Here is a 25,703-nt window from a genome sequence, read left to right on the forward strand (position 1 = left end):
TCAAGTGAATGGCGACTGTTCATCAATAGCTCAAAGCGGAACTTAAAGTGCGTCCTCCTCCACAATGGCAATTTATTTGGGGCAGTCCCAATTGGCCATTCAGTTTCTCTTTGTGAAGAATATGGAGACTTAAAGAGAGTCATTGAGTTGTTACAATATCATAAACACAATTGGATAATCTGTGTTGACCTAATAATGGTCTGCTTCCTTCTGAGGCCTCAGTCACATGGGCGCATCGGCACCCGTACACCGGCGCCGATGCGCCCGTGTGACTGTGCAGGAAGAAGACGGACGTACCTAAAGACGGCCGTCTCTCTGCAGCGCCGGAGGAAAGAACACATGACCGGCAATGAAGCCGGTCACAAGCTCTTTCCTCCGGCGCTGCAGAGAGACGGCCGTCTTCAGGTGCGTCCGTCTGCTTGTGTCAGTCACACGGGCGCATCGGCGCCGGTGTACGGGTGCCGATGCGCCCGTGTGACTGAGGCCTTAGTCAGCAATGTGGATACACCAAATTTCCCTGTTATCTGTGCATGTGGGACAGCAGAGCTCGTGAGAAGCATTGGGTGGAAAGGAATTCGCCACTAAGATCTGACCTCAAACCTGGTGATCCAAACCTTCTACACAAGCCACTTGTTGACAGAAAGAACATTATATTCCCACCTCTGCACATGAAACTGGTCAGAACTCCTAAACAATGCTTGGTTATCATTCAAAGATATTGTCAAGGACTTTCTTGAAAATTAGCGAGCAGAGAATTACATTGAAATTGTCCAGAAACTCTTGGAGAGCTACACAATGCTTAGTTTCAACATGAGCATCGAGGTGCATTTTTTCATTGCCATCTTGATAACTTCCCGTAAATCTTTGGTGCAGTGAGTGATGAGCAAGGTGAACTATTTCACCAAGATTTGAAGGTCATGGATGAATGGTTTTAGGGTAGATGGGATGTACAATATGATGGGCGACTATTGTTGGAGCATCAGGCGAGATTGTCCACAGATTGAACACTCCAGGAAAAGCTATAAGCGTAAATTTTTACCTTAACTTATATTGCACACAGTTTGACGTACAAAAACAATATATATTTTGTATGAACAAGATAACTTTAAATAAAAATAGCATTTAGGTATTTTTTTTATTTTCCATTGTATGTACATTTTGTATGATTTTTGAGTAAAATGGAGGGTATCCTCTATCTTAAAAAGTTGATTTGATAGAGAAAAACTAGAGTCATTTTTGGATTCAGGAGCCAAAAGTTAGTAAAAAAAAACAAGTGTAAGGGCGCCTACCCACTGGCGATTTTTTTTCCTGCGATGTCTTGCGTTTTTTCTCAAGAGCAATTAGTATAGAATGTGTTCTTGTCCATCTGGGTTTTTTTTTCCGTTTCGTGGGGTTTTTTCACATAGGAACTGTCAGTTGCATATGTGTCCTTATTTTTCTCTTAATGCACCCATGATTGTCAATGGAGGGCTGCAAAAAACGCCGCGATAAACGCCGCGTTTTTCACGCGCGAAAATCGGCAACGCAAGTGGGTAGGCGCCCTTAGGCAGCTCTCACACATGCGTTCACACAGCGTTTTTGAATGCTGGTCACAGCGTTTGACAACAATTAACACACACCATCATGGGTGATGAGGTGTATTAAAAAAATCCAAAATGCACAAAAATAGAGCAGACAGCGCTCAAAAATTGTAGCATTAAAAACACCACGTTCAAGCATAGGTCAGTGAAGCCCCATTGAAATCAATGAAAGCATTGTATGGTGATGTCAGAACAGCCTTAGATCTAAATCAAACAAAATTATGCCCTCCAGTGTTATTGCAGCGTCCGAGGAGTGGGCTCACAGCCGAGGAGATGGCGGGGTAGATAAGGGCCTTGTCACGGGGCTCCACAGTCTCCTCCCCTGGGGGTAGCTCGGGACCCGACCAAGTTACTGCTGGGGGGAGGTCACAGGGAAAGGGCAACTAGCAGTTACCTTTGCAGTTCTTTGTCACTCGTGATGCCAACATTCCGTCCTCTTCAGTGAATCCCGAACTTGTAATAAATAGTGCACACGGAGGGGTAACTTTCTGAGCGAAATCGGGGACAGTCAGTAGAGCTTGTTTACTTATTTCTCAATAAAAATAGTTTCAATTAAAATTGTGAAACAAAGAAAAATGTGATGTATTTATGCCATCTGATACATATATTTATGGTGCAAAATATTGTATACACGTGCGTACATTCATATCAATATTCTGCACCATATTTTGGCAAGCTTTTTAGTAAGTTTGTTTAATTATGGGACTTTTCTTAGCCACTTTTTAAAACAGTCAATATAGAAGTAAAAAGTGGTAAAAAAACGCATGATAAATGCAATCCTTTGTCGCTTAGTGAGGGTAAATTCACACAGCAGATTTGTTGCAGAAATTTTCAGCGATTCAAAATAAGTTCTATTCGTCTGAAGGGAGTTTTGAGGTGGCAAGCATATTTCTGCGAGTCCCATGTACGGTAGTTTCAGTCAAACATGTTTTTCTCCTATTATGTGGCCGTGATAATCACAGTCGTCTAAAGGGAAACAGCGAAACCACTGATTTCAATGGTTTTGTTTTCACTAGGTCTTTTATCAGCCGTTAACCCCTTGAGGACATGGCCTATTTTTAGGTTGAGAACCAAACGATTTTTGGTATTTTTTCATCTCCATTTTTCAACAGCCATAGGCTGGATTCAGAGGAGCGTATATCGGCTCGGTTTTCACGCCGATATACGGTGTCCTCATCTGCAGGAGGGGGAGGATGGAAGAGCCAGGAGCAGGAACTGAGCTCCACCCCCTCTCTGCCTCCTCTCCACTCCCTCTCTGCCCCTCTGCACTATTTGCAATGAAAGGAGGCGGGATGGGGTGGGGCTAAATTACGAGAATTAGCCCCGCCCCATCCCACCTCTCCTCATTGCAAATACTGCAGAGGGGTGGAGAGGAGGCAGAGAGGGGGCGGGAGCTCAGAGCACTGCTCCTGGCTCTTCCCGCCTCCCCCCCTGCAAATGAGCACACCGTATATCAGCTCGGTGTGAAAACGAAGCCGATATACGGTCGTCTGAATCCACCCAAAATCTGTAGTGGTGTTTAAAAAAAAAGTTCTGTGTGAGACCACTTTAATTAGTTTTTTTGACCATCCAAAATACAGCGGTAATCAGAACCTATATATACATGAGTTTCAGTACCGTATCTTTAGGCCTCCTTCACACGACCATTTGCGTATATACATTCGCCCCTAATGCGCCATACAATCACATGAATGAAGATTTGCCATGATCGAGCCTCAATCTTAATAAGCGTATTTCATGCCATTCACACTGGGAGCTGCTGCATATCAGCAAAAAAATACGCAGAAGCGAGGAAAACCATCACTCACTGTAAAAAGCTTGGAATAACTAATAATGCTTAAATAGAGGCATCTGTCTTCTTTACCCAGCACTGTACACAGGGTAACTCCCTGCCCCTCCCTTTTTTCAGCTTCCATTGAAGTCTATGAGAGCTTCCTGCATATTTCAGCAAAAGATAGGGCAAGACCTATCTTTTTTCATAGCCAAAAATCATTCATCTGAACTAAAACATTGGAATCCAATTTTTCGAATGGTTGCAATTTTTGGGTGAATTTTTTACGCGGCTTAATACCTGCGTAAATATGGTTGTGTGCATAAGCTCTGCTAATGGTTAATCCAGGACATAAGGGCGGCTTCAGACGACCGTATATCGGCCAGGTTTTCACGCCTGGCTGATATACACTGTCTCTCTCTGCAGGGGGAGGAGGTTGGAAGAGCAGGGAGCAGTGCACTGAGCTCCCGCCCCCTCTCCACCCTGCGGCATTATTTGCAATGGGACGGGACTAGACGGGGAGCTAAGTTTCAGAACTTAGCTCTGCCCCCTCCCATTGCAAATAGGGGCGTAGAGGGGGCGGGAGCTCAGTGCACTGCTCCCGACTCTTTCAGCCTCCTCCCCCTGCAGAGAGGAACACCGTATATCGGCCGGCCCTGAAAACTCGGCTGATATACGGTTGTCTGAATAAGCCCTAAAGTTGCATGAGTTAGTTCATCTACAGCTATAGGTCCTGAAAATGCCTGCAAAGGAGGGCTGGACACAGGCTAAATTAGTCAGTGCATCTACTCTTTACTAAAGGAGGTCTGTTTACTGTATAAAGGCTATTGTGAATCCAGAGCACACAAGATATGTCAACACAATTAGATCGCCCGACTCCATCTCCATATTTTGTGTGAGGTACACTATACCTGTCCAGATAGGCAGGAAGTGTATGAGTATGCATTAATCATTTGTTATTCAAAGTATCTGGCACAAACTTGAATTTCTCACTTCAAGACAGCGGAAAGCTCAGATTACCATGCAGTTGAGTCATCTTGTCAGGGCATGTCTATGAATCGTTGTAATTGGCTCAGCTCCTCCGCACCTTTACTGGACAGTTGTATTACAACACTTGTCTATTCCATGCAAGCCCTGAGAACAAATGTAAATGTGCTGTGATACAAAACAAAGACAAATACAGTTACAAAGACAAGGGGATTTACATGAGGCTGAGAGCAGCTACTCAATTAAAAGGCATGTAACATTTGCATTATTAAAGACCATTTACTAGAGAGTTTATCTGTCTTTGTGTCAGTAAATGTGTCAGTATCATCGCACTCTCCAAGTGATGCAATAAATCATCTACTATCTATGATTCACTTAGTAATAATGCTTTGTCATCTAATTTTACAAAATAAGCAATGAGAACGTGAATATTTTCTCACCAAGTAGGATCAGCTTAGCCATACCATTAGCTGTTTTCGGAAAAGTAGCCGTCATGTAAGGTAAAGTCCCCTGGTGCAAGCACCGAGTCATGACCGACTCCTTGTGGGGTGGTTTGCCATTGCCTTTCCCAGCCTTCCTGTACTAGTCCATGTCTTACAAAGCTAATGTTAGTCAATGTTGCTCACAAAATCTAATGTTGTATAACCATACTTCGGAATCTAGTATTATGCACTTTTACCAGTCCCATCATAAGAGTGGAACATTAACCCATTTAGCACCATGCCTGTTTTCGCCATGAGAGTATGGTGGGGGTGTTTATGCCTCCTTGCATTCTAGTAAAAAAAAGCAACTTTTGTTATGACTGTGAGGGGTAGCAAATGTATATGTTATTTTAGATTTTGGGGCTTAAATTTGATAAATTGTGTTTGCTTTAAAAATTTGTTTGTGTGCTTTTTACAGATTTTTTTTTTATTCCAAAGGGGTATATTTAGTATTTTTACGTCAATAACTTCATATGTGCCAGCACATTAACCTGCATACTGATAGTATACATGCAGCTGTTAGGGTGCTTTCACATAAGTGGAATTACTCTGCCAGGGTGCACTGCAAGACGCAGAGCTAAGGAAATCTGCAACAAAATCCGCAGGTCTAACTGTGGATTTTGATATGGAATTGGCGACAGATTTAAACAGTTTCAATTCCACATCAAAATCTGCAGGTAGCCTGTGCATTTTGGTGCAGAATTTACTGCAATTTGTGGTGCATCCAGCGGGCTAATTCTATCTGTGTGATACACCTTCAGTAGCTGTCATTTCAAAGCTAGTTTATCTAAGTTATTTCCATTTAGATGATACGACTGTCATCTAAATGACTGCATGAACGCTGACGTCATCTCTAGGGTCGTTAGTAGAGATGAGCGAACCTACTCGGCCACACCCCTTTTTCGCCCGAGCGCCGCGATTTTCGAGTACTTCCGTACTCGGGCGAAAAGATTCGGGGGGCGCCGTGGGTGAGTGGGGGGTTGCAGCGGGGAGTGGGGGGGAGAGGGAGAGAGAGAGGGCTCCCCCTGTTCCCCGCTGCTACCCCCCGCTCCGCCACGCCTCCCCCCACCCCCTGGCGCCCCCCGAATCTTTTCACCCGAGTACGGAAGTACTCGAAAATCGCGGTGCTCGATCGAGTAATTACTCGAAACGAGTAGGTTCGCTCATCTCTAGTCGTTAGCATGCATGCAGAGCATTTAGACAGGCAGAGTTCACCCTAGGGAGCATTTACACATACACTCGCTCGAGTATCTGTCCTTACCGAGTACGCTCGCTCATCTCTAATTCTTTTCCCTTCCATAATAAATTTAGTTCAGCAATTGCCAGATTTTTAGTCATACCTCCATTGCTGTATCCTGTTTTCTAATCTGTCTTGAATATATAGAAAAATATTAAAACTGGTTCAGATATTTTCAATTCAATTTCATGAATGTTCCCCCAGTTTACATACTGGCTTGAATGATTGTATATCAGCTTGTTCTAGTGTCTCTAATGGTACTATATATTCCATATCTTGATTTATATTTGCATCAACAATATAGGACTTTCCAGAAAACCAACCACAGCCAAGTCTCTTTTGCCTCCCATAGATGAGGGGCATGCCAATGCTCATAGACAGGTCAAAATTGCAGAAACAGCCAGAAAAACAGAAAGCTTCTAATGTCCTTTTCACGCCATGTTTCTGTGGGTCACGCTAGAAGGAAACATTTGAATAGCACAAGGCAGAAGCCAGTTTTTCTCACATTAGGGGAAAAATTCCTTCCCAACTCCAAATATAACCATCAGAACAGTGACCTACATCCAGTAATGTAGTGCATGCAATTTGTCATGCTTTACCTTGAAGAAGGGCATCAATATTTTTCTAAATTCTTTTAACAAATTACAACGTGCGGCAGAGAGTTCCAAAGACTTTTGTCATAATTGTAGTGGTTAGTTCTCCCATAAAATGTTTCCCTCCTCCCAAACGAAATAATCCGAATTCTAATAGTCTGTCTGGATACCATTCATTACTTTGGTCCAGCTACAGTATGCTTTCTTGAATACTAGGACAAAAAACGACACACAACTTTTCCATATGTAGTATAAAGTGGCCATACATTAGACAGAAGTATGTTGATGGTTCAATAAACAATCATTCGGTGAACCCTTGTTTTGCAGACACAGCCATACACCTTTTAGTCCATATTGCAGTTGAACAAACCGGCCATACATGTTCAATGACATCGGTAAGAAAAAAATATTTGGTACTGTGTTAATGCCCATTTACACGTAACGATTATCGCTCATTATTCGTTCAAGCGACCGAAAATGAGCAATAATTGTTACATATAAACACGGGCATCATGCACTTTTTGTCTCAAAGATAATTTTAAGGTGAACGTAAAAATCATCCTTCAGCTGCAGAGAGATAGTGTCTCTCAATAGACCACATGCTGTATTCTCCATTGGAGTCGGGAGATTACATTGTAACCTGCCAACAGAGCCAAAGAGAACATTGCAGCTTTGCCCACAGCTGGGTGTATAGTTAATCACATGCTGGGCTCTGCAAACAGCTCCTGGAGATCCTTTTACGTGCAAATGAAGATGATAAAGTGTTAATGGCAATTAGTGTCCATTAACACTTTATGCAAAAAGATTGCTAAAACTTTAAATCCTTTGAAAGATCTTTGCGTGTAAATGGGCCTTTAGCCAGTAAAAGAAAATGTGATTGTTCTCAGTACAGGAACAAACTAATCTTGTAGATATGATATCTTCTAATGGCTAACAAGAAAAGATGATGTTGCAGCAAGCTTTCCAATGCTTCATTTTCTTCATCAGGCTCTTTTTGTTAGCCATTAAAAAGTATCATATCTATGAGATGACGTTGTTTCTCTCGCTGAGGAGAATCACAGTCACACCCAGCGACTGGGTTCTCTTTCTGAGAACATTGTTTCAACCCCCTTTGACCAGAGTGTTTTGGTCCTGAAGGGCCAGACATGTTTTAGCAATTTTATACATATAATGGTTTTATGGACCTATTTTTTTTTAGCCCTGGCCTGACAAAATTATTTTTGTTGCATTTTTTTTTGCCACCGAATTTTTCCCCCAATACAATTATGGAACAAAAAGGAAAAAGGGAAAAAAAGACGGGCGCTGTGAGCGGGGAACAGCTGGATGGAGCAGACAAGTGGGGGCACATTTCATTTTCAATGGGACTGCCAGAGATAGGCAAATACAAGCACTCTTGTGGTCGACAGCATGCGGGCAAGCTTAACCCAGGGTGCCTTTACACGGGATAACTGTTGGAAGCACCCGGCACTTGTCCCAACAATAATTATTTCTTGAATCATAGCTCAGTAAATGGAGGCGGAGCGGCCAGGGATCGTTCCGAACCACCCACCTCCATTGACATTAAATAGGCCATTTGAATTATCATTTGAGGATCGTGCAGGCATTTACATTGAATGACTGTTGTTCATTTTCCCGCAATCCAGTGAGAATCTGAACAATAAGCATTCAGTGTATAGGCTCGGTCCACACGGGGGCTGATTTTTAGCAGATTGTCCGCAATGAGCATTCCGCTGCAAATCAGCAACAGAAAGCCTGCCTCCACCCCTGCACCATTTGGTGCAGATTTATTAGCCGGTTTTATTGCGTATTCCTGTTTGGAATTCACCCCCTTATTGAGAAACGGTGAATTCTGCAGCGGAAATTGAACTCCACAATGCATTTTAATTTCTGTACAAGTTTTGAGCGGATTGTTTCCAGAGCTTGTGGATGACATTTGGGAAAACCCATCCACTTTTCTTTGCTGTTACTGTAAATGCTATTGAATTTCTGTGCGGATGGTCTACACCAAAATTTCATGGCAAATCCGCCCCGTCTGAATCCGCCTAAGAGAGCCCTTAGTCAACCTCCCCTTTCCAGTGTGTATTGTTGATCTACATAGGGCTTAAACAGAAAGACTTGTGTTTACATCTCATACATTTTCAATGATATGGAACAGTATGAAAATAAACATGTTTAACTAAAATTAATAAAGGCCTACTTTTGGTCTTTACTCCAAGTCTGACCTGTGTAAAAGAGATCTTCTGTAAAGGTCAGAATGGGATTAAAGGCTACAAGAGCCAGGGCTGTGGAGATGTCAGTCTGCAGAACACAAGTGTCCCACTGTTTTCTTAACTGCATCAGATATGATAATATCATTGTGGCTTTTGATCCCTGTACATATAATGAGACAGTCTGGGTGTGGTAATGATTGTGTAAACAAAAAGTGTTTAATTTAATTTACAGCAAAACTCTGAACTCTTAACAAGATTAACTTTTATTCATGTGAGCATTTCCTTATTGGTCTTCTTATAGTTGGTAGTCTCCATTAGCATGTCATCACTGTGGCATCACTTAAGGCCCATTTAGACACAAGGATTATCGCTCAAAAGCCGTCTTTTGAGCGATAATCGTTGTGTGTAAATACATCTTTAGCTTTACACCTATGTGTCTGTCACATCAATGTCACAAAACTTTCTCTACTCTTATGCTATCATATGCTTGCACATGTATGTGTGTTGTTGCTGTGGTGCCTGTATACTATTTAGTTCTCATTTACATAGGCTACAAAATCACGTAGGAGTTAGCCGCGCAAAACAATTGCAGCTAAGGGCTCCCTCACACAGGTATTGTTGAAAGCGCCACGATTTAAACGCCCCAAAATAGAACAGACTCCTATCGAAAATTGCGGCGCTTTTCTCACGGCTGTCTGAGGCTGCGTGAGAGGCTCCATTGAAAACAATGGGAGCCTGTGACAGCGTTTCGCCGGGCTTTCCTTCATCTCAACAGGGCTGGAGGGATATCTCCACTGCAGGGAGAGAGAGGTTCCCTTGCAGGGGAGAATAAGGAATCCCCCAGCAGCGCAATGCCGGGGTTCCCCTGCAGAGGAGAATAAGGGATTCCCCTGCTGCTGGGGATTTCCTTATTCTCCTCTACAGGGGAGCCTCGGCATTATGCTCCTGGGGAACCCCCTATCCTCTTTTGCAGGGAAGAACCCCTCTCTCCCGCTATGGGGGAATAACAACGGAGGAATTACTCCAGCGCCGCATAAAAGAAGGAGGTTCCCTGAGGCTTCCCTTCGTCACGCTCGTGTGAATAAGGCCTTAAAAACAGGCAATGATTTTTAAAGGCATTGTACAAATAGTTGGATTAGTATGAATCATTTTACTACCTTAATGTAATGGCTACATTATAAAAGAAGGAAACTTGAATGAGAATTTTACTTAATTATGATCTTGTTAGACAAACCCAACCTCTCCTAAAACTTCAAACAAAATATCCTGTTATTATGTTCTTATTAACAGGCATTATCTCTGCTGCCTACTATCACAGCATGTCTGATGTTATTACTACTATATATTCCTTGTGGTATAGTTACATACATCTGGCAAAAAAACTAATGGGTGTGGAGCTAAATGCTTCACTTCTGGTATTTTTTCAACCCTATGAAAGTGAATTAAGTCCAGCATTTTGTACATTAGTCTTAGTATAATTCCCACGGGTGTGCATTCGCTTAGAATTTACGTCAGCTGTGAAGTTGAGTAGATTTGTAGATCACTTGTATAACTTGCGTCAGTTTCTGGTGTAAATTCTGCATATCCTATCGGGAAAGGGCAGCCATGTCCTTTGCTGACAAGCCATCCCCTGTTTTCTCAAAAATAGCATGAGCTAGTGTGCATTGCAAAAAGTTACAATTTTTTTGTCCAAAAAGGTGCAGCTTTTGTATGTGAGATTTCCATTTGATGAATCCCCCTACTTATGCTGCATTCTGTAAACCAGCAATGAAATATCAGATTTTTTTTATATCATTTAATACCAGATTAAAGGAATTTTACTCTTTTAGGGTGGATTCAGACGACCGTATACAATGTCCTTGTGTACAGGGGGGAGAGGATGGAAGAGCCAGCAGCAGGAACTGAGCTCCGGGCGCTTAGCTCTGCCCCCGTCCCGCCCCTCCCATTGCAAATAGTGCAGAGGGGCAGAGAGGGGGCGGGAGCTCAGTTCCTGCTCCTGGCTCTTCCATCCTCCCCCCCCCCCCTGCAGACAAGGACACCGTATATCAGCTCAGCATGAAAACCGAGCCGATATACGGTCGTCTGAATCCACCCTTAAGCCGCTTTCAGACAAGCATATTTTAACTCCATATTTGGTCCCCGTTTTGCAGATGGTAATAAGGAGCTAATGTAAATCAATATATCTATTTTTTAAAATTGCAGCATGATCTATGTTTGCCTCCATATTGGTATTATTTTCTATTGGGCAAGTATGAATGTGAATTTGGAAATAAGACTGGATTCACAAGGGCTTGTATCAGCCAGGTTTTCACGCCCGGCTGATATATGCTGCCCCTTTGATGCATTCTTTTACAATGCATCAGTGCACATGGCGTATCTCCGCAGTGTAAAAGCACCCGGCTGGACAAGATTTGCATTTCAGCCGTGTGCTTTTACACCAGCGGCAGCTGCATAGACTCCTATGGGAGCCTATTACAGCTGCCGGAGAAGGGAGGTGGGAGGGAATTTAACAGAATAACTGCTAAACTCCCACCCCCTTTCCTGCTCCTCTCTGCCCCTTGCCGGCTGTCTGCAATGGGAAGGGGCCGAACGGGGGTGGAGATAAGCCCCGCCCATCCCATTGCTGGCTGCGACAAGGGGTGGAGAGGAGGTGGGAGCTTGGCACACTATCTCCCGCCTGATCCCACCTCCTCCCCGTACAGCTAAACCGACTCCCCCGCCCTACGGCATTGTGGGCTTGGCATATGTGTGCCTGGCCCGTGCTGTCTGATTGGGCGCATAAACATTCGATTTGTGTGCCCATTCACACATTTTTATAGCACCTGCCGGTGTATGTAAAAACGCCAACGGCCATGTGAATCCAGCCTCAAACCAATAAAGAGGCAAATACTGATTAAATACTGATGACACATGGTAAAAATGCCATAGTAATACGGACGTGTTATTGCGTCTGAAACTGGTCTTAGGGCTTCTTCACACTGGCAAGAAAATCACGTGATTTTCTCACAATGTGAGAGTAAATGAAAATGCGTGATTATGAAACCAATGTTTTTCAATGGTTTCATTCTCATTTGCGATGTTTTTACTGCTGCGATGCTGCGTGAAAAAAATCACAGCATTTCCTTTCTTTCTGCTATATCACCCATTGCTTATAATTAAAACAATAGGAGAAGATCGTGATCCCCTGCTGCAGCTGTGACTGCAGAAGTGGGGAGTTCCCCGTCGCATCCAGGGGTCTCCACATGTTTTCAATGGGGCCGGCAGCAGCAGCACCGGCCCCGTTAAAAACAGTGGGAGAACATTGCGAACTCCTGCCGCAGTTGTGACACCTGCGACGGGGATAAAGGGATGCGAGACCCAGACCTCTGCAGGGATGTGAGGCTGTTGCATCCAGGGGTCTCCTTAGGACGATTGTCGGGCGATTAAGCACCCAACAGATTAAAGATTATTGCTCGCTGAATGGAGGCGGAACGCAGCAAAGATCCCGTCTGCCCGCCCGCCTCTATTCACAGTAAGCAGGCAGTCGTTCGTATATAAACAGCTGCGTATATACACAATGAACAACGCACGATAACGCACGATGTATCCGGGCGGCATCAGCACGTACCTGTATTTTCTTCTTCTTTCTGTACTGCGCATGGTCCGCACGGCTCACCATTGCACATGTGCAGTACAGATATATATATATATTTTTTTAAAACTCCTGCTTTTCCCGCGGAGTCCTGCGCCCATCCACAATTGCAAACGAGCCTTGGGTCAGACGGGTACCATTAACTTCAAAGAAAGCCGTCTGTGCGGAATCCGCAGAATTATGGAGCATGCTGTGATTTTTCACCTGTGAGCAAAAACCGCAATTGGTTTCCACTCGTGTGCAGGAAGAATCGCTTTTGCATTGCATACTATAGGCGGTATTTGCTGCAGAATCCGGAGGCAGTCGACCTCTCCGGATTCCACAATTCATATCCACCCGTGTGCATTCGCCCTTGACCCCTTCATGACGCGGACCTTTTTTTTTCCATTTTCGTTTTTTCCTCCGTCCCCCCCCCCTTTAAAAAAAATCATAACTCCTTTATTTATTCATCAACGTCACAGTATGAGGGCTCGTTTTTTGCAGGACGAGTTGTATCTTTCAATGATGCTATTTAATGTACCATATAATGCACTGAAAAACTTTTAAAAAATTCTAAGTGGAGTAAAATGAAAAAAAAAACTACATTCCGCCATCTTTCAGTGTGCCTTGTTTCCACGGCGCACAAACTGTAACATAAACGACCTGATAACTTTATTCTACGGGTCGGTACAATTACTACGATACCAAACTTGTATAGGTTTTTTCTTACTATACTACTCTTTTTTTTTCAAAGACATTTAATTTTTTTCAATTATTTTCTGCCGCCATCTTCTGTGCGCAATAACTTTTTTATTTTTCCGTCGACGTAGTTCAGCGATGGTTCATTTTTTTGTGGAACGTCCTGTAGTTTCCGTTAGTACTAATTCGGAATACGTACGCCTTTTTGATCGCTTTTTATTGCGTTTTTTCTGGCAGACAGGGTGACTGATAAAGTGCATTTCTGGCGTCCTTTATTTTTTTTTTTCGGACGACGTTCACCTTGTGGGGTAAATAAAGCACTACTTTGATAGATCGGACTTTTACGGACGCGGCGATACCAAATATGTATTTTTATTTTATTATTTAGACTTTTTAATAATAGATATGGCAAAAGGGGGGGGGGGGTGATTTAAACTTTTATTCCTTTTTTTTTTACAATTAAAAAAACTTTATTGATCTTTTTTTCACTTTACTTTTAAGTCCCCCTGGGGGACTACAATATGCCATACTTTGATCGCTCCTGCAGTATGACATAATGCTATAGCATTACATTATACAGCTCTCCTAGAGTCCTGACTGAAAATTCTATTTATTCGTGTAGGAGTGACTAATGGCCCTTTTACACAGGACAACAGTTGGATAAACGACTACACGAGCGCCGAGGTCACCGCTAAGGTCATTAGCGCTCATGTAGAGCGTTTAGACAGACTTCATCGCGGGCTTCTCGCTCAGCGCTTCACCTTCTATGAGCGGGGAGCGTTTACACGTAGCGACAAGCCCGCGATCCAGTGATAGTTTTCATGCTGACGGAAAGTCAACTTGCGAACTAGTGAGCGCATTTTTTTTTTGCCTTGACCTGCACGATTAGCGCCCCAATTCATTTGTTTTAACGAATTTTGAGTGATAATTGTTACGTGTAAATATGCCATAACTTTAGTAGGCAGCGCTGCCCTTCATGTTTGTAGGAGTGATTACCTCACGTAACCATAGTTACAACAAGTTGGTCACACAGCTTTCCTAGAAAGCAGACATGACCAAAAAACACTGTGTGTTCATAACTTGACAAAAACTGCCGGAAACGTCGTAATGAGCTATCATGTGGTAATTAATGGAGGAAAGGTGATTCATGTGAGGAGATGTGCGAGCAGAAAAAAACCCCGATGTAATCATTATGCACCAATCACAACCCGCGCACGGCCAGCCAATGAGGAACGCCTCCTGAGAGGATTCTCTATGCAGCTAATCAGCCTAACCAATCACGGGGCGACTTCCCAGATTGACAGGCGCAACAGCCAATGAATGCCAAGAAGTTGCAAAATGCAAGTGTAATTCAAGATAAGTAGAGTGTGGGCTGCAGCCTCAGAGAGGAATGGAGAGCTGCGGCGGCGGAGAGCACAGCTGAGCACGGGCTTCTTTGTTGCATGTGGGAGCCGGGCTGTGCCTTTCCTCTCCCTCCAGCGGCAGACAGCCATGAGAGAATACAAAGTAGTGGTGCTGGGCTCGGGCGGGGTGGGCAAATCTGCCCTCACCGTGCAGTTTGTCACAGGCTCCTTCATAGAGAAATACGACCCCACCATTGAGGACTTCTACAGGAAGGAGATCGAGGTGGACTCGTCGCCCTCCGTGCTGGAGATCCTGGATACTGCGGGCACCGAGCAGTTCGCCTCCATGAGAGATCTGTACATTAAGAACGGGCAGGGCTTCATCCTGGTCTACAGCCTGGTGAATCAGCAGAGCTTCCAGGACATCAAGCCCATGAGGGACCAGATCATCCGGGTGAAGAGGTATGAGAAGGTGCCCATGATCCTGGTGGGCAACAAGGTGGACCTGGAGGGGGAGAGGGAAGTGACTTACGGGGAAGGGAAAGCCCTGGCCGATGATTGGAACTGTCCCTTCATGGAAACTTCTGCCAAAAACAAAGCTTCTGTGGACGAACTGTTTGCAGAGATTGTCAGGCAGATGAACTATGCTTCCCAGCCCAATGGAGACGATCAGTGCTGCTCCTCCTGTGTCATCCTCTGAGGGGCGCCCTCTCTGGTTTACAATGCACTGGGTCACTTCTTCTTGTAACATGATTGCAACCAACTTTTTTGCATCCATGGGATTCCAGCTCTGGAGGGATGTATCCTGCTGAGGAGGGGTCTGCAGAGTGGAAGAAAAGTTTGTTTTTTTGAGGGGTAGGATTGGCATGATGTATGCCCTGGTGGATCCAGCAAGGAGGAATACTGTAGGATCACCTCCTCCTCCCCACTTTTTTCCTCTTCCCTGACTGCCATTTCACATACTTCTATGCAAAGTGGGATTATTTGTTACAAAGTATCCATTCATAAGTATTGCACATCTACAATGATGCCAACTCGGTGTGGGTAGCATTGTTTGCACCCCTGCTGATGTACGTGTGGGAATGAAAGCAGGGGGGAAATCTATTTTTGTTTACTGCTGTATAGAATGGGAAGATTGTCAATATTTTTTATCAGCTGTGAAAATGTTACTTTTTTTTTTTTTTTTTTTGTCATGTGCTGGCAATAAGTCTGTTTTTTTTTTTGTTTTTTTTTGATGCCCAGCTCTATTTAATAAGACAATGTAATAATGACTTGCGTGTACCAGGGTCACCAGCACCCCAGTGTTCTTTAAGAGTGCCTTCAAAAAAATTCAGCTGTTCCTGGCGGTGCCAACCTGTGAAGTCTCCACAAAATCCCATTATCTCCTATTCTGCAAACTACTTAACAGTTTCCTCCCGGTAATCACACTGAACAAGCATGAACAAAGGGATCTATTGTCCCTGGAACCTATATCTGAGCCTGTAAATGTCATTTCCATGTCTTGCACATTTTTATTGGGGGGGTGGGAAGGGGATGGTAGTTGAACTACTTTGTGTCATGCCAATAGCAGTATGGCACAGAAAGGGTCTTACAACTTCTTATTCGAACTCTCTGATTTGGCACGCAGTGGTTGTATCACTGCAAAGAGGCCAGAAAGGAAAAAATGTGATGTACCACAAGACTTACTAACAAGTGTAACTTTATTTCTTGGACATGCTAGAACAAGTTTTTGTTTTTATTTTTCTCATGTTTTAAAAATGTTGAATACAGATTCATTGTGACATAACATGTGACTTTCCCTGTTTTTTTGGGGGTGGAGGGGGGCATTATGTGGGAGGGTGTTTATGAAAATTCTGGAGGGTATATGGTACCAGGCGAGGCCTTGGATTCCACACAGTGTGGTGGTTTACATCTGCCGACTGACTTCACATGGCAACATTCTATTTCACCGGTTTGTTTACAGTTGTCTCATGGTGTTTTGCTACACTCAAAGTATTTATATATACAAATGTAGCAATACACAATATTTAGAAGAGGAACTGTGCACTTCAGCTATCAGCAATTTTCCTTAGGTCAGACCTCAGTTTTTATTTAGAGGATCTGGGCTTTGAGACTCTCACTGTGCAATACAGAAAAGTTGCTAAAATGTTAATCTGAGAGCATAGCTGGTCACCTTGACTACTGTCAACTTCATCCAGCTTACTCACAAGAGCTGAAGGCAGTTCTAGGACTATGATGCAGGTTTATTCACCAGTGCTGGGGGAAGCTGACACTACAAGAACTTCTGCATGTTCCTTCTAGAAGCTGATAAGGGTCTCAAGTCCTGGAGTCCAATCCAAATAAAAGCTGTACAACACAGAGGTCTGACTTTGGAAGTCTAATTTAGTTTGTCTGACAAATGGGTGTTCTAATCCCCTTTTTATAGGCTTGTAGCCTCATGGTTCTGCTCACTGGTTCTGGGTAGCTTGTATTTCTACTCCTCTTTGCTCTAACTTCCACTAGAACTTCACAAGTTTCTCCAGTCATATTGTGTTTGGAGAAGAGAAGGAAGTATACTTAATACAGACATTGGTGTTTTCTTCTTCCTGTTTCTTTTCAGAGGGCGGAAACTGCTGTAGTATATCCATGCTGAGGAGGGCAGTGATATCCACCACAGGCACTGACACTATGCTTTTCCTGGCTGCACACAGCTATACTTAATGAGCAAAGTGGATGTAATACTTTAAATATAGCATTGACTATTGGAATTTGCACTTAGTTTCTGGCTCTTATGTATCTAGTAAGTCAGTTTGCATACATAAAAATGGGTTGTCAGTAATGTTTCACTTACACGCTTTCTGTTCTCTTGTTCACAAGACTTCATTATTTTATATAGATATTTGAATTTATTTAGGTTTCGTGGACTTCATGTGTGTTTTTGTGTCCAAGCCAGAAGTGGATCCAGCAGGAAGGAGAAGTGGATGTGTGATTGGTGTGTTTTTTTTTTCCCCCTCTCAAAAGCTGGGCCAGATTTGTAGTGGGACCCTAATACCTCTATATAGTGATGTAATCCTTAAAATGCAAAATATATAAAATTCAGTTGAACCTGATTCGCTGACTTCATCAAATGAACATGCTGCCCATCCTGAACTGGATTCATTATATGGTAGGGATATCTGAAACCTATTAAGTGTTATCCTTTCTCTTTACAACTGGATTATATTGTATTGGAAGGATCCTTTTCCAGACAGCAAAGGATGATTTACTAACAAATATAACTGTCAGTGGTAGTTTACATTTTATAAACTTGGGTGTAAGCTGTAGAGTGTGTATTGGGAAACCAGATATCTGATTTGACAGTCTCTCTGTTGCACTTAGGCCATTAATAGTTTACAACTGGACAAGCCCATCTGCAGGATAGGCCACGAATAGTAGATCAGCGAGGGTTTTGCACCCAGGAGCTCCAGGACCAGCTATTCACTAGGCTGATATCACATATGTGGGAAGCAATAGGCTCTGTTCTCTCTGCAGTGGCCAGGCTTGGTATTGCAGGCAAAATTCCCACTAAACTAAAAGGCTATAATATCAAGCCTGGCCACTGCTAAGAACTGGAGCTGTCTGCTTCCTACAGAAATCAGCTCAGTGCATGAGCATACCTAGCCAGAGAATGGCTGATCTTCTGTTGATGGCCTAGCATAAGGATAAGCAATCAGTAGTTTTTATGACTTGACAACCCCTTTAAATCATAGCCTTGTGTGAAAGATCATTCCTGTGTCTTTCTGTGAACTTTCATTATGGTGGCCTTATTCTCCTTTGGAAGTAGTATGGCATCCATAAATAAGTGTAGCTTGGCATACTACAGCAGAGATGTATATGGCCCTATAGAAGGCACAGGGCACTCTATTATGAATCAGGATTACGTGTGCAGTAAATCAGGTCTTTTACCATAGACCAAGGTCTATGTAGGGTTGGTGTCTACTGGTCGTTGACAAGATTGTGATATTGTTACTTGTGGTGTAAACTTTGTTTATGAACTATTAAAACGTTATCTTCAGGGTCTAGCCCTTTTTAGCTAGTTCTTAGACTCTTGGGGCTATGAATGTTGCTTAGTTATCTCCCCCCCCCCCCCCCCCCCCCCCCCAATAACCCGGCGAGGGTACCGTATATAGGCAATCATCAGTAATGGCAGACAGCTGTGCCAGTACTGTATCACAACGACATAAGACATGTTCTACCATAGTTTCTCTTGACATGATGGTGATCCTAGATGTCAATGTATTCTTAACCCTTGCCTAACTGGAGGGATATTAGGCTTTTTATATCCTAAGCAAGATTTCACTTTTTGAGAATGTGGCTAGTCAGATAGTTTAAGAAATATTTCCCCCAAAATGTAATTGTGTGATATTGCTACAGGGCGGAGCACTAAAAGCCCTCTTTTAGCTTTAGGCCGAATGCCCACTGATGGATTTTCGCTGCGGAATACGCAGCCAGACACCCCTGCGAATTCCGCAGCAATGTATGTTCATAGACATGCTAGATTAACTGATTCTCCCTCTCCTACGAGCGGAAATCAACCATGATTTTTCTGCTCACGAGGAAGAAACGCAGCATGTTCTATTCTGTGCGGAAAATCGCACGGACTGCTTCCAATGCAGGCAATGGAAGCCGTCCAGCCTGCAATACTTCAGCTGTGAGCACAGCAGGCATGTCGCGGGAATCTGCGTCGTAGCTCGGCTCGCCATGCACTGCACATGCTTGCCAGCCGAGACACTTGCAGTGGATTTGGAAAGATAAGTATAGGGTCTCTGGGGGTGCCCGGTCTGATTCCACTGCGATATTTTGCAGGCTACTGACCTGTTCTCTTAAAGGCTTCATGCCCATAGCCAGCTTGGATTTTAGTCATGCTATACTAATCATGGGCATTGTGAAACTGACAGGATCCTGATTATTTCAAAAGAACTGAGGCAGATTTATAAAGCTGTGTGATAGAACCTCTGTTACCTATAGCAACCCATCACAGTGCAGCTTTCACTTATAGTGTTCCTGGAAAATGAAACCTGAGCTGTGATTGGCTGCTAGGGGTAACAGACTTCTTTTTAAAAACTGAGGGCAAGAAAAGGGTATCTACCCTCCAACTTCTCCTCGCTGATTCTGCTTGATTGACAGGTCTTGCCCTAAATGGTGATACCTGCTAGGCAGGGAGAAGCCACACATTGCACCCCTCCCTGTACTTGTCTTTCTAGAACTATATGTGTATAATGAAGGAAAGTTCTTTATCAGGACTGTCAATACTTTGTAAGATGCCTGCTGAGAGGGCCACATGAAGTTACACACATTATCCATAAATGTAAACCTGCATGTGTAGCGCATGTAGACTTTGCAGCTGACGTGCCCAGAGCCCAAAACTGGTCATACTCCTTAGGCTAAATTCACATGTTAGGTTCATGCTGATGCAAGGAGTTTTTGATTGGCCCACTCCCCCCTCCCCTCCTCTTGTGTCTAGTTAAATTCTGGTACTCTAATAGCCACAAATGTTGTTCCCTCCCCCATGTACACATGTGATGGCTTATTCAAGTGTGTTTTTGCATTTCCATCAGAGGCATTGGTATAGTTAAAGGGGTTGTCTCGTGAAAGCAAGTGGGGTTAAGTACTTCTGTATGGCCATATTAATGCACTTTGTAATATACATTGTGCATTAATTATGAGCCATACAGAAGTTATTCACTTACCTGCTCCGTTGCTGGCGGCTCCGTCTAATTTCGGTGTCTTCTTGCTTTTTTTAGACGCGCTTGCGCAGATGGGTCTTCTCCCCTCGGCTCGGCACCATCGGCGGTTTGGCTCCGCCCCTTGTACGCGTCATCGCGTAGCTCCGCCCTGTCACACGTGCTGATTCCAGCCAATCAGGAGGCTGGAATCGGCACGTGACGGGGGCGGAGCTACGCCATGACGCGGGCAAGGGGGCGGGGCCAAACCGCCGATGGTGCATAGCCGAGGGGAGAAGACCCATCTGCGCAAGCGCGTCTAAAAAAGCAAGAAGACACCGAAATTAGACGGGGACGCCAGCAACAGAGCAGGTAAGTGAATAACGTCTGTATGGCTCATAATTAATGCACGATGTATATTACAAAGTGCATTAATATGGCCATACAGAAGTACTTAACTTGCTTTCGCGAGACAACCCCTTTAAGGGGGGCTCCCAGGTCCAATGCATCCTAAAACTTGCTGTTATAGTTCAAATTTTAGTTGTTTTTTTTTCTACTACTGGATGTAGTTCATTGTCAAATCAAACGGTCTTGTAGTGGTCTAATTGGTTCCTAACATTTCTGACACATTGTCTTCTGAAGCCACTAGATAAAGAACCTTTTTGTTCTATCTTGTCCTCAAATTACATTTAAAAAAAATGGACCTATAAGCATATTTGCCTGGAGTAATGGCTCTTTTACACGGGCTGAGAATGTTCTCATTCTTTGTCTGATAGAATGAGCTGATGACGTCATCAGCAGCTCCCTCGGGCGCTTCCCATTCAGTGTCTTACATTCCTATGTGACGCCGAAGGATCAGTGTTTAAACAGCACGATAAGTGCCCGAGCTGGCACGGGGTTTTACGCCAACTGCACAATGAGCCAGAACCTCATGATTCTCAAACGTTTGTCCGCATTTAAAATGAATTATTTTTTGGAAGCTAAACTGGGCATAAGCCACTCTTTAACCCCCAATTTGACAACAGTGTCTGATATAGATGGAGAATATATTATTATATATATTTTTTTTATATCTTGTCTTATAAGCAGTAAGGTTAATTTTGTAATTATGGCTGCCAACAACGGGTATGGACAATTATCAGATCCCAGGGTTAAGCCATTCTATCACTAAACTGGTATTTGCAGTATTGGTTTAGATATTTGCCCATGTGCAGCCAGCCTTGTCTAAACTTCTGGGTCTACCCTCATAGTCGGTCTTGTGTGATCGGCCTTGAACTGCGGAATCTGCAGTAAAATGCATGCTTTTTTTTTCTCACATTCACAGATAGGGATTGCCGATTCTGCAAGTGGAACAAAAACTGCAGCATGCGCTTTTGCTGTGAAATCTGCGTGGTTGACTGCAATTGATGTCAGTGGAGGCGTCCAACCCACGGCTCATAAGCAATTAACATTGCCTATGGGTACCGGTGTCCTCACCAAATGATGGCCTCAGGAAATTCAAACTACTGTGTATGACCGCCTGCAAGCCTCTGCAGTCATTTGCAGTACAGTTTACTGAGGCACACAGGGTCACGGGCCGCACTCTGACCTGCTTGTGTGAATCTGGCCTACCGGTAGCATTTAGAGCTTATGTACATAATGGTCTTGTCATGACCTGACCAAGGCATCTGCACAAGAAATACACTATTGTTTGATGGCTAGGACAAGGGGCAATTCCAAATTATATTTTTTTTGAGCAAATTTCTTCATGTATATGACCCCATTCTTTTGACCCTAAGGATCTGGGGCTTCTGCGTTTTGAGCCCTACAGTTAGTATACACATCTGATAAAGCCCTCCTATAGGGCTTTCACTTGAGCTACTAAAAGTGGCCTTTTTGCCCCTGGGTCTATATACGTCAAGTCTACCAGATTCTGTTCTCTAAGGCTGCCTGTCCACAGGCGATTTATCTAGTTTCGATAAATCGCCTGCGGATCACGCTCTGTAAAGCTTTCCATAGGATTACTATGGAAAGAGCCAGTCCGGCGTCCACAAGCAGAGAATCGGTACGATTCTCTGCTCGTGGGATTTAAATCGCAGCATGCTGCGATTGTCGCGGTTAGCCTATCAGTGAATCTGAGAAAACTGCTGTATGTAGAAGACAAGTGGGACCGCTATCTTCTGCATCCAGCTATTGCCATCTTGGAGCGCTCAGCTGGTATACAACTCACCGTTCTGAGCAGGGTATACAGAAGACAGCAGGACTGCTTGTCTTCTGCATACTTCTGCTGTGTTCTCCCAGCGGGATACCAGCTGAAACAATAGTATCAGTGGTATCCCGCTGAACTCCGCACGTGTTCCTGAGAAGACTCATTGTTAACCAAAACTGCGCAATGTCCATGCGTTTAGCCCCAACGATTCTCACTTAAAAGACTACTTTGAGCTAATATCATTGGCTCTAAATGGGCCTTAATCCACTTTTTCTTCATGCCATTCCTCTGTTTCTCTTCCTGGAAATGTATGGTGACATTTGACCGCTGGGCATTACCATTTCCCTTGTGACTACGCTGTCCTTCTACTGTCGGCACTGATTTAACAGTATTGCAGAGAACCTCTCATCACCTTTTTGGCCTTTGTAAACTATGGTGTGGAGTCTGGGAGGCTGTTTCCTACCTCCATGGCCGCCACGCCTGTGCTGTGTCCCCATGAAGCTGGCGCACGCACAACATGACCCTTTATGCGGCTTTGTGTGCGCGCGCTCTCATTCATCTCTATGGGACAGTGTGCCCACAAAGAGCAACAATGTGCACACGCCAACTTTACGGGGACACAGAGCAGGAATGGCAGACCTGGTGAGCATGGACTCCCAGTCCCCACCTTTAAACACCCCTTTCCGTATGTCAAGTAGGTCAAAGGTGATAACTGGTTCTCTTTAACCTTTTCTAATCAGTGCAGTAGTTTATGGCGTTCAAAGGTCCCTTTTTATCTACTACAGGACTGCTCATAGACTGTAGTCCAGGCAGTCCTTATCTATGGCTGCAAGGCCATTTTAAAGCCCCCTTCCCTGCCCCTGTGCAGGAGCGCTGTTATCTTGGCATCTGATGGCTGAGATTGCAGGGCTCCTTCACACTGGTGTATTGTGCGCCTGGTCTACTTTTCTGCGCATTTGTGCACCATAGGTTGCCATAGACGTTAATGGGGGTGGGAGATGCAATACACAAGGAGATGCATAGTCCGTGGTGGAAAAGGAACATATCTGGAACGCATTGGCCATTTCAAGCAGTGCATTTTGTTTTCTGGGAGCAAATAACCATGCTTGGCGTATTTTATGTGCTTTTTTTTTCACACCCAGATGTGCACGCAAAAAACCCAAAACCTAGTTTGTTCTGTAAAAACGCAGCAATGAGGAGCACTGATCCTGGTAGGACAATCTATTACAGGCAGAAATAATCACATTTTTAAAAATGTATATTTTTCCAAACTTTTCAATTTTGGTATGTTTTGCATTTAGAAACAAATCTAACCCAACTCTACATTGGCTACATAGTAAGATTCGTCACATAAAAGTGTCACTTGAATAAGTAATAATAGTTTAAAGTTATGTGAAACATGTTGGGTTTGAAAAATGGGTCTCTGTTCCACAGGCCAAAGTGGGCTTGGGTTGGGGGGGGGGGGGGGGGGGTGTAAGTGGTTCAAGTGTACAAGGATATGACAAATGGAAAGTTTACTCTTGTTCATCATGGAAATACATGAATGTCACAACCAGGACTTAAGGACAGCGCAGCGTTCTAAGAAACGCTATGATCTTGTTGTGAGGGGTGCAAGTAGTTACTAAAACAGACATGGTAGGAGAGCTACAAGGTCATCTTCAATGAAGTATACTTCTCCCTGCTGGTTCATCACCGGGAAGTCTTATTGCTTTGAAATAATATTTACTGGAAATTTTTCGTAAAGAGGTTGTCTTGCGGCGAAAGCTTTTTTTTTTTTTTTTTTTTTTTTTTTCTTTTTTTTTTAATGGACCCCTGCATTATGCCCTGTGAAAAAGAAAGCATTTTAGTTTTTAAAAAGCACATTGCGCTTACCTGCATCAGCGTTCTGCAGCTTCTTTTCTTCTTTTAAAGATGGCGCCGCTGGTCTTCTCCCACGGTGCACAGCAGGTCTTCCCATGGTGCACCGTGGAGTTTCTTCTTCTGTCTTCCGCGTTCCATTGCTGATTCCAGCCTCCTGATTGGCTGGAATCGGCACACGTGATGGGGCGGAGCTACGATGACGACGCGGTGACCAGCTCTCCGGCACGAGCAGCCCCATTCACCAGGCAGAGGACCGCACAGCGCAAGCGCATCTAAAAACGCCAGAAGACAGCGAAATTAGACGGAGCCATGGAGACGGGGACGCTAGCAACGGAGCAGGTAAGTGAATAACTTCTGTATGGCTCATAATTAATGCACGATGTACATTACAAAGTGCATTAATATGGCCATACAGAAGTGTATAACCCCACTTGCTGCCGCGAGACAACCCCTTTAAGATGCTAAACCAAAATCAACCCCTCCCCCACCCCCCTCTTAGTTCCTGGGTATTAGGGAGGTTCCCATCCTTCACTGTACAGCATTTTACACTTTTCTTTTATAATATATTTATACATTTTTTTAAAAAAGAGAATGGAGTAAGGGGTTATTCGCACAGGTGAGAATCTCATGTGAGTTTTGTGTGCTGCTATTTTTATTCACATGAGCCTTCCCCCTTGAGGAAAAAACGCAGCCTGTTCTATCTTTCCACGTTCCCTTGGAACGCCTTGATTTTTAAAAAACCTCACATGGTCCTTGCAGGCCAGTGCTGTAATGTTTCCCATTGAAATTGATGGAAATTTGGGTGCAATGCCCAAGGAGATAATGGCCACTGCATAACTCTGAGTATAAGAACAGGTCTGGAACTAATTGGGCTAAGTACCCATTTAAAGCGGGGGGGGGGGGGGGGGGGGGTGTGTTTGTCTATTGCGCAAACAGTACTCTAAAATACTCATGCAAAAAAGCCTTGTTTATAGCTTAAAGGGGTGGCGCTAAGAAGTGCACACAAACACATATACCCGTGTGAAGCTGGCCTAAGGCCTCATTTACACAGACGTATTTGTACAACATATTATGCTGGTAAGGCTTCTTTCCCACGAGTGTATATTGACCATTGTTTTACGCTGCGTTTAGAGAGGTAAAACTGATGAACGGGCGCACAAATCAAGCGTTTGTGCACCCATTCACACGCCATGGGGCCCGGCCCATATACGCCGAGACTATCATGCCATCACCCCTTTTCCCTTTACCTCCCATGCTCATCTGTACTATCCTCCCTGCTCTTTCTCTGCAATGGGAGGGGATTGGGTGGAGCTAAGTGCCATCCTGCCCTGCCTCCTCCCATTGATAGCTATGGACAATGGGCGTGGCAAGGGCGGTAGCTTAGCTCTGCTCATGTCCTGCCCCTTGTCCACAGCCAGCAATGGGAGGAGGTGGGATGGTGCTTAGCTCCACTCCCTCCCAT

The 25,703-nt window shown here is 44.0% G+C and overlaps 1 protein-coding gene across 1 annotated transcript; it reads left to right on the forward strand.

The window, feature by feature from the left end:
- The first annotated feature begins 14,540 nt into the window (after positions 1-14,540).
- Positions 14,541-16,298, forward strand: RAP2B (RAP2B, member of RAS oncogene family). Its single transcript, XM_066600098.1, has one exon. The coding sequence runs from the start codon at positions 14,661-14,663 to the stop codon at positions 15,210-15,212; it is 552 nt and encodes a 183-aa protein (XP_066456195.1). The 5' UTR covers positions 14,541-14,660; the 3' UTR covers positions 15,213-16,298.
- Positions 16,299-25,703: the final 9,405 nt, after the last annotated feature.

Source organism: Eleutherodactylus coqui, chromosome 1, assembly GCF_035609145.1.
Source record: "Eleutherodactylus coqui strain aEleCoq1 chromosome 1, aEleCoq1.hap1, whole genome shotgun sequence".
Taxonomy (NCBI): Eukaryota; Metazoa; Chordata; class Amphibia; order Anura; family Eleutherodactylidae; genus Eleutherodactylus; species Eleutherodactylus coqui.